Raw genomic sequence first — 9,369 nt, 5'->3', positions numbered from 1 at the left:
CAGACGGTGATTGGACTCGCCTGAGTAGACTCGGGAGGGGATTGGTGCGAGGAGGGGCCAGAACCTTCGTGCACTTAGTGTTGTGACACTGGCTGGCTGTGGCAGCGGAGGAACCGGCGAGGGAGGGCTCTCAGTGCCCTGGCACGCCGCGCGCCCTCCGGAGAGGGCCCGATGAGGGAAGGAGAGGGAGGCCCCCCTACCTCACCGCGCGCGGGGCGGGGGTGGCACAGGGGCTCTTGTCGCGTGTCGGACGAGCGGCCAGTGGGACGGGGGTGGGAGGGGTACCAGTGCAGGGTGAGGGAGTTGCAGGGGTCAAGCACTTGCCAGCAAGGATAGTTCCCGACCTAGTCCTGGAAGCACTTCAGGGGAGGAGATCTTGGGGGGCAGAGGAGGTCGTGGGCGTGTCTGGTATGGGATGCCACGGAAAGAAAGGGACCCTTTTGAGATCTGTACGTGATTCCTTTGAGAAATCCCTCTCTTTCCTATTGCCCTGCCATTTGCTCACCAGGGGTTTCCCGCGGTCTCTGTTCAAGTTTTGGAAACTTTCTCTTTGGGTGGACTTAATCACACACTGCTTTATAGAACTGGCCAAGGTCTTTTCTGATACTGGGTACAAACGTGGGAAATATGTCAGAAAACAAGGAGCAGCCGCTGCTGGGCTTCGTGAGCAAACTCCCCAGTGGAACTGCTTTTGGCAACTCAGGCAAGACTCACTGCCCTTTGTGCATGGGGCTTTTCAAAGCCCCCAGGCTCTTGCCTTGTTTGCACACGGTTTGTACCACGTGTCTAGAGCAGCTGGAACCCTTCTCAGTAGTAGATATCCGAGGGGGAGACTCTGACACAAGCTCTGAGGGGTCAATATTCCAGGAACTCAAGCCATGCAATCCTCGGCCGCAGATCGGCATCCTCTGTCCAGTATGTGATGCTCAGGTGGACCTGCCCGTGGGCGGCGTGAAGGCTTTGACGGTAGACCACCTTGCCATGAATGATGTAATGCTGGAGAGTCTGCGTGGGGAAGGCCAGGGCCTGGTGTGTGACCTGTGCAGCCACAGGGAGGTGGAGAAGAGGTGTCAGACCTGCAAAGCCAATCTCTGCCACTTCTGCTGCCAGGCTCATAGGTAAAGATGGGATACCCCAGAGGACAGTACAGAGAGGTGTCAAGACACTGAACTCTTGATGCGCAGTGGAAAGAAAGATTTCTTAATAGCACTCAAAATAAAAAAGCAATAGAAGGTGGTCAGTACTCTAAAATAGTGGTTAATCCATGAAGCCAAAGACATAATGTCTGTCTTAATCACAGCAATCAAGGTTTGCATAGCCCTACAAAGCACTTTGAGGATCTCCTTCAACCTCAGTATAATGAATAACTGTACTACATGCTGGAGGTATAGAAAATAGCCTAGCCCCTGCCCTCAATGGCATTTGAATCTTGCAACTCAACAAAGCGGGCACTGGTTTCATTTCCATTTATTACTTGAGGAAACTGAAGTTCAGCAATGATAGCTGATTTGCCAAGATCCCATAGCTGATGAATAAGTATACAACAGAAATGAATTTTAAATCCAGGTCTCCTGACTGTGTTCTGCACTCTTTCTACTAATCCAATCTGCCTTCCCAGGACAGGTCTGATTGGCTTGGCCCTAGAGTTACCCTGAAGCTTGGTGAGATGGACTGGCAAGTGCTGATTGGGGTGTTGGTTATCTATTTTAGGACATTAGGTGAACAGCCTGTCATATGGATCGTTTTCTGTTCCTTTTCACTACCCTATCAAATCATAAAATGGCCAAAGTTTTAGGATTAGCCTTAAATAATTTTGAAGTTCTGTTTTCTGGCTCCACCAACAGAATAAGTTTGTAGTTTTTAGTCTGTCTTTTCCATTTTTAACTTGTAATTAGGCTATAGTCCCTATGGCTGACTTGCTGCCAGCGAAACAGCTGACCCCACTTTCTCTACAACCAAAACAGGTATGCTCGTTAGTGCCAACATACAGTGCTGACGGTGGAACGCTGAGCAACAACCGTGATTTCCTTGGGATTTCCCGGAATCTCTTGAGGACTACTCAAACCCAAACTAAACCCCTTCTAGCGAGTCAATTCTGACTCATAGTGACCCTATATAGGGGTTTCTGAGACTCTAAATCTTTACAGGAGCTGGGGATTAAAGGAGAGCTTTGATTCTACCGATCACTGATCTCACTTTCTCATTATGCTTGTTGAGAAATGCTAGCCTGTTGCTTTGGGAAATGTAGGCACTGATTAAAGGAAATGCCTTACCAAAGCCTAGATGAAGACTTGATGAGGCTTTCTTTCAAAGCCAGCTGCATTTTAATTCCCTGGGTCATACTGTGGTGTCAGCTGGCAGAGTTTCTGTCTCTTGGTGCTGGGTTTCCACCGTGCACACACCTGTGGCTTGCTGTAAGAGCAGGCTTTGGCACTTGCTGAAAGTTGCCATATTAACTCTTTGGGAAAGTCCCGGCATGTAGCCTTGGCATTGCAGCTATTTGCAAAGTCATGCCTCAAGCCCTACTCTACACGATACTATTCCATACAACCCCAAGAACCCAGAATAAGAGATCATGAAGTTTGGCTTCAAATTCCTTGCTCTTAAAACCCCTTTGCCAAACTGTTTTCCCACTAGAGTTAGTCCCTAATTCCCTATCCCTGACTCTGTTTGCCCCTAGGCGACAGAAGAAAACTACTTACCATACCATGGTGGACCTCAAAGACTTGAAAGGCTACAGCCAAATTGGGAAGCCCATCTTGTGTCCTGCTCACCCTTCAGAGGAGCTGAGGCTATTCTGTGAGCTCTGTGACCGGCCCGTATGCCGGGACTGTGTGGTGGGAGAGCACAGGGAGCACCCCTATGACTTCACCAGCAATGTTATCCACAAGCATGGAGACTCCATGCGGGAGCTCCTCAAAGGCACTCAGCCCCACGTGGAGGCCTTGGAGGATGCCCTGGCTCAGATCAAAGAGCTGAACAGTGCCCTCCAGGGGCGAGTGGAGGCTGTGGCAGCCGATGTCCGAACCTTCTCTGAGGGCTACATCAAGGCCATTGAGGAGCATCGGGACAAGCTGCTGAAGCAGCTGGATGACATTCGGGTCCAGAAGGAAAACTCGTTGCAGCTGCAGAAGGCACAGCTGGAGCAGCTGCTGGCTGACATGCGGACCGGAGTGGAGTTCACCGAGCACTTGCTGACGAGCGGCTCAGACTTGGAGATCCTCGTCACCAAAGGGGTGGTAGTAGAACGGCTCACAAAGCTGAACAAGGTTGAATATAGTGCCCGTCCTGGAGTAAACGATAGGATATGCTTCTCTCCTCAGGAGAAAGCAGGCCGGTGCCGTGGCTATCAAGTTTTTGGGGCCATTAATACCAAAGAGGTTGATCCAGCCAAGTGTGTCCTTCAAGGAGAAGGTAGGAAGGCATTTCCTTTCAGCCCTGAGAGGGTGGTGATCAGGACATGGTATTTAAAGATTGGTGGCTCTGGGCCTTTATTCAGCTCAGCAGGCCTCCCCCTTTAGATCAGAGTGAGACATATTGATCTAAAAGACAGTGACATCCCCCTTCTCGCCTTTCTAATTTGTTCTTATCAGTAGTTGAAGGGGTACAGCTGACATTCCAATACTGGGGTGAGGCCTGATCCTTCTCCAGTTGAGAAAAGTAATATCAACCAAGGAACTCAAGGGTCCTGCTTTATTTCTACTAGAGGACAACAGAGAGGGTACCTATAGGAGATTCCAGCACTGAAGTAGAGCAGGACAACATCCGGCCTGCTCAGAGAGGAGCATAGCAGACCCCAGAGTGCTAGATTCACATTCCGAATATAAACAAGTTAGGCCATGGCCATTTAGGAAAAGGGATACGGCAGAATTTCATCCTATAGGGGGATAAATGATCTCTTCAGACTACAACATTTTCTTCTCCTAAAGGAAGCTCAAGCATTTCAGAGATCCATCGGACAGGAGGATTGTATCCTAGAGTCATCCAGAGTTCTAAACTGTCAGGAGGTCATAGATCCATTTAAGCACAATCTCATCCCATGAAATGCACACTAACTTGGGAATACTATTTGAAAAGATTCTTAGTCTCTTCAGAAGTCTCTCAATGGACCTCCTAGTGGTTCCTGAACCCCAGGCGAAGGCAACCTGTTTCATCTGAATGCTGGTCTAGTGAGCTGTAGTTATTAGATACCCCCCAAGGTTGGCATGAGCTTCCTAGTTGTAGAAGATCTCACAACAAAAAGAGTCCAGGCTTGTCAGTTGTACCCCCTGCCTCATCCAGCAGGATCTAGCACTTAGAGAAGGTAACTTTGAGGTTACCAGTCTCTCTCCTGGGATCTAGAGGCTTTCTTCTCTGAATAATTAGGTCAATCCTGAGTATTTCCAAAGCTTCTTTTAGGGCTGTAGTAAATTAAGGTCAGGATCCCATGTGGCCCAAGAGCAGCTACTGGCTGAAAGATAACCAGGCTCTCTAGCATGGACTCCCAAGAGGTCCATTCTGGAAGACAGAAGGGGAAGAAGAGATGGAGGTGGGGGTGGGACACAGTTACAGTGAACACGAAGTGCACATTAAATGTTCTGAAAAGAAAGAGTGTTAGATTTTAAGCTGGAGGCACAGCAGCTTGCCTTTAGGTGGATATTGGATGCTTATCTTTTGCAGATCTCCACAGAGCCAGGGAGAAACAGACAACCTCTTTCACCTTGCTCTGTAAGGATGCAGCAGGAGAGAGCATGGGCAGGGGAGGAGACAACATTCAAGTTGCTGTGGTCCCTAAAGATAAGAAAGATTGGTTTGTATTGTACAATGAGATGTCATGGTTAGTAAGCAGTGATGAAACTGAAAGATTGTTAATATTGAAGATGTATCTGCAGTGGTTACATCTTATCTCCCAGTGATGCTTTTAAAAAATATGGCATAACCAATTGGATCAGTAGGTTTTATACCTGTATTCAATTCCCTTCTCAAAAATATCTGCCCCTCAGATTGTCTCAATTCCAGACTTTAAATAGACTAAAATGTGTAGACTGAATAGTGCCCTTGTCAAATGTAATCCCACTTTGCTAGTAGATGGTACTGGGATCATATTTATATTTCTCTGGAATTGGAGTAGGAAGGAGGAAAGACAAAACCTGGGATGTAACAGAAGCCCCTTGTAGAGAACACAGTATATTTCAGGGACTGCATCTGAATATCCGATTAGATTAGAATTTACATTGCCTACCTATCCAGCTAAAGGTAACTTCAGAGGCAGGTGATATATTGCTTAGGAAACATTTATGGAAAGATGTAGAGTTTATAATCTAAAATATAGGCACCTGTGAAGCAGGCTTGTAAGAGTGAATGCTGTTTTAATTCTTATTTCCATCCAGTTCAGTCAGGACGATTGTCCAAGATAACAAGGATGGGACATATTCTGTCTCCTATACCCCCAAGGAACCTGGGATCTATTCTGTGTGGGTGTGCGTCAAAGAGCAACATGTGCAGGTGAGTAAGACCTGTGCCCATGCTTCTCTGAGTCCTTTTTCTGCACTGCTCTTCCTTCCACCTACCCCTGCCCAGATTCTTTCATCACAGGATGTGTGGACAATTTTCATAGGATCAGCTGTAAGGAGCGACTAAAAGGGAATCGCTTCTTTCTTATTTCTCTTCACCCTAGGAGTGGCCCACATTTGCTACCCTTAGTCTTACTAGAAGATGCTTGCTTGTATTTTATGGCTCTCTCAGCAGTTGCCAGAATTCTTAATTTTGGGAAGATGCCTTGATCACAGGGGGCAGTCTACCTCAATCAAGACAAGTACACTATGAAGAAATATGATCTGGCTCAGGATTTCCCAGCTTTGTTCAGACTGACCGAATGTGAAACACAATTGAGGGTTTTGTTCCTTCCTTTCAGCTGGCCAGTTATCTGCCTAACCATCTGCCCTTGAGATTCCCTACTCTGTTTTACATATATGCCTACACAATACCATGGCTACTATACCGCCTCCACTGAGCAAGTATAAACACTTTCTGGCTTAGAGATTAAGCGTTTTTAAAACTTGGGTAATACATGTTCAACAGAATTTCTGTGCTGACATTACAGTAGTCAGAAGTTTCCTTCAACCAGAAATCAGCACCTTCAGGGACAGGAAATCCCAGACAGCATCATGATATGCCAGGCTTGTGATCTGTACACAACAAAGATTCATATCCAGCCACCACTTGTTGTTGTTGTTGTTGCTAAGTGCCATCGAGTCAGGATCAGACTCATAGTGACCCTGTACAGGGTTTCCAAGGAGCAACTGGTGAGTTGGAACTGCTGGCTTTAACGGCCCAAATCAACGTTGCAGCCACCCCTTATTGCTCACCTAATTAAATATGCCAGGAACATACTAGGTGAGTTTGCATACATCATTTCAGTTTGTTTTTTATATAAGCACTCTACCGCATGGGGGTCATCAGCTGCATTTTATCAATTGTTGTTGTTAAGTGCCGTCAAGTCAGTTCTGATTCATAACAACCCTGTATAGGGTTTCTAACGAGCAGCTGGTGAGCTTGAACCTCCGACCTTGCAGTTCCAACTGACTTTGCAGTCCAGTGCATTAACCCACAGACCCACACCAGGACTCCATGTTATCAATTAGACTCAAGAAATTAAACGTGCCACACGTCAAAGATTGGAATTTGAACCCAATTCTTTGAACTCCAACCTGTTCTTAAATGGACTGAAAACTCTTTCAAGGAAGGAAAACTTAAGGTTTAGAAGACTTCTGAGCTGCCAGACTCTACTTGTTGCTTTCTCTGGGAAAGTAGTTCTCACATGGGGACAGATAAGCTCATGGCAATGTCTTACCATAGTGGAGAGAGTGGAGAGAGAAGGTAGTCTTGAAGGAATGGGCAGGAATTACTAATCTGAAAATTACTAGCCACATACAGTTCCTCCTTCCATGTCCACACAGATCCAGAATCAGTGGGTAGACTGTGTCAGGATGGAGATGTCAGGAAAGGGCTGGCTTGGTATGGGAAGAGAGGAGGCATGTGGCTGAGAAACTAGATGTTCTAGTGTAGTGGTTGTGGCACTAGACTAATTACTTCTGAGATTCCTCAGGAATTGAGGAGACCCTCAGAGATAGCTGTCAATCACATACAAACACAAATTGAGATCACTCGCATAGCCACTTACCAGCCATTTGTGTAAAGAATACAGTCTTGGAAACCCTATGAGAAAGTTCTGTGTCCTGTTGGGTTGCTATGAATCAGAATACACTGAACAGGACATAACAGCAGTGCATCAGGTGATCGGCATGCTTCCACTCCATGCAAGGCTAGAATGAGACAGGCTCCATTGGGTAAACACTTTTGTCCCCGTTTTCCAGAACTCATTCAGGTGTCATTGGCAGTGGAGCTGCCCTGTGTGACTCCAGCAGTGGGCAGATGGTTCAGTCACACGGGAAAGATCAATACCTATATTGAGACTTAGCATCTGTGGTAAAAAGCATGCTAGAAAGGCAAGATTCCTTATTTCTCTGCTTTTGTATCTGCCCCCGCACCCAGTGGAGCACAGGGTTAGTGGGGTCCCTCAGTTTCTGTATCACTAGTGCTGCCCTTGAATCCCCAAGAACACAACCTGTGATCTGCACTCTGTTTAGCACACGGTGATGCTCAGCGTATCCATTGTGACTCATAAGATGATGTTCTTTGCTCTTGAAACCAAAGGGCTCACCATTCACTGTGACGGTGCGGAGGAAGACCCGCCCACACCAGGGAGTGTTTCACTGCTGTACCTTCTGCTCCAGTGGAGGTCAGAAAACAGCTCGCTGTGCCTGTGGAGGCACCATGCCAGGTAAGGAGGGCAAGTCACGCACTCCGGGCCTGTCCCCCTGCACTCAGACTCCACTGACAGCCTCTCCACTGTGACTCCACACAGCCACTGGGCTTAGGACGTATGAACATTTCTAGGAAATGGAATCTGTGTATATAAATCAAATACTGTTCTCAAAGTATCATTTAAAGCTTCTTTTTTCTGAAAATGGAAAGCTCACCAATCCTATGAGCCCTGTACTGCTCCGGGATTTTGAATTTCCATCTGGCCACCTGAGCAGTGTGAAAATGGAAACCCATCCTCTTCCTTTTAAAACCTTCAAGAAATTCCAAATGAGGCTGGCATGACAGAGTGGATAATTAAGCTAACTGAACCAGATCTGGTGCTGTTTTTCAGGGTAAAGGGTGGAGTCATATCAGATAAGAGATTAAAAAATAAATTTCGATTGTATCCTTCATGCTAGGCCATAAAATAGGCTTTTGTACCATTTCTTGTAAGTGCGTTAGGATCTACCTTCTCTCTGGTTACCAGGCCAACAGCCTACCCTTCTTTTTTATTTTGATCATTTTACAATTAGAATCATTATAAATGATTCAAACTAGTTCATCTTTTTTTCATTGGCCAATTTTTAATTATTCTTAGAGCTTCCACTAACATTAGCTGATTTGTGTAGATCAGTCTTGAGTCCTAAGTAGATAGCAGTCAGACTGCTCGATCCCTCACCAGATTTGTCTCAGCTATTTTCACTGCCCGGAATCGGCATGTTGCCAGCAGATATGATTTCCACAGTAACTGCAAGACTCCACTCTAATGGTGGCTTCTTCCCTCTCCTCTTTGTGCCATGCAGGTGGGTACCTAGGCTGTGGCCACGGACATAAAGGCCACCCCGGCCGTCCTCACTGGTCATGCTGTGGGAAACTTACCGAGAAGTCTGAATGCACATGGGCAGGTGGACAGAGTGCGCCAAGGAGTCTTCTCAGGACTGTGGCACTCTGACCATTTTTCAGATACGAGGTCAGCCAGCTCGTTGTCAGCTTCCCAGAAGACTCCAGACCTTGATTAATTCTAAAGAAACGGATTGAATTAAAAACAGAGTGCCTTATCTTACATTAGTGATCATGTGCTTTTTTTGTGAGTCACTGTACATACACGTGGATGTTTCAGCACAAGAGACCGACCACTACTGCATTTGTCTTAAAGGTGGGTAGGCATCTTTGTATACTACGGACGCTGCTCTTTATTTTGTACGGGGACACAGACATCTATAACACTGAACCTTGGAAATCATGGGAGTTCTTTAGTTCCTTCCTTTCTGCTAACTTATTTTTCTCTGAACTACATGATATCTAAATTCTTCCCTCAGAGAACTGAAAACCTGCTTTCATCCTAGTCACTTTTTGCTAGCACACTTTATATACTTAAACTTTTTATTGTTAATTGAGTGAAGGTTAACACACAAGATCATGGGCTTTACATTCAACAAATCATACGCTTTGTTTCATCTCAATGACTACAATCCTCTCCTGGCAACAACAGCTATCCTACTTCCACCCTGTGGTTCCCCATTT

The 9,369-nt window shown here is 46.3% G+C and overlaps 1 protein-coding gene across 2 annotated transcripts; it reads left to right on the top strand.

Annotated features, from left to right (window-relative positions):
* Window positions 1–627: 627 nt before the first annotated feature.
* TRIM45 (tripartite motif containing 45) lies at window positions 628–8,797 on the top strand. Of its 2 annotated transcripts, none has more exons than XM_006874807.1 (6): window positions 628–1,118; window positions 2,681–3,359; window positions 4,659–4,789; window positions 5,370–5,484; window positions 7,696–7,822; window positions 8,649–8,797. In XM_006874807.1, exons 1-6 carry the CDS (start codon window positions 628–630, stop codon window positions 8,795–8,797), a joined length of 1,692 nt encoding a protein of 563 aa, XP_006874869.1. The 2 variants fall into 2 exon arrangements, with proteins under 2 accessions (XP_006874869.1, XP_006874868.1); XM_006874806.1 differs by having other exon boundaries at window positions 2,681–3,414; window positions 4,660–4,789.
* The last annotated feature ends 572 nt before the right edge of the window (window positions 8,798–9,369 follow it).

Source organism: Chrysochloris asiatica, unplaced genomic scaffold, assembly GCF_000296735.1.
Source record: "Chrysochloris asiatica unplaced genomic scaffold, ChrAsi1.0 scaffold00302, whole genome shotgun sequence".
Lineage (NCBI taxonomy): Eukaryota > Metazoa > Chordata > Mammalia > Afrosoricida > Chrysochloridae > Chrysochloris > Chrysochloris asiatica.
Note: the sequence above shows the minus strand (reverse complement) of the source record. Positions and strands in the feature narration are given on the sequence as shown.

What these genes read in the sequence shown, in the direction of transcription:
- TRIM45 (XM_006874806.1), top strand. Translation starts at nt 628, where the DNA reads ATGTCAGAAAACAAGGAGCAGCCGCTGCTGGGCTTCGTGAGCAAACTC. An exon ending in TTCTGCTGCCAGGCTCATAG is followed by an intron (nt 1,119 to 2,680) that starts GTAAAGATGGGA and finishes GTTTGCCCCTAG; the next exon opens with GCGACAGAAGAAAACTACTT. An exon ending in GTGTGTCCTTCAAGGAGAAG is followed by an intron (nt 3,415 to 4,659) that starts GTAGGAAGGCAT and finishes TATCTTTTGCAG; the next exon opens with ATCTCCACAGAGCCAGGGAG.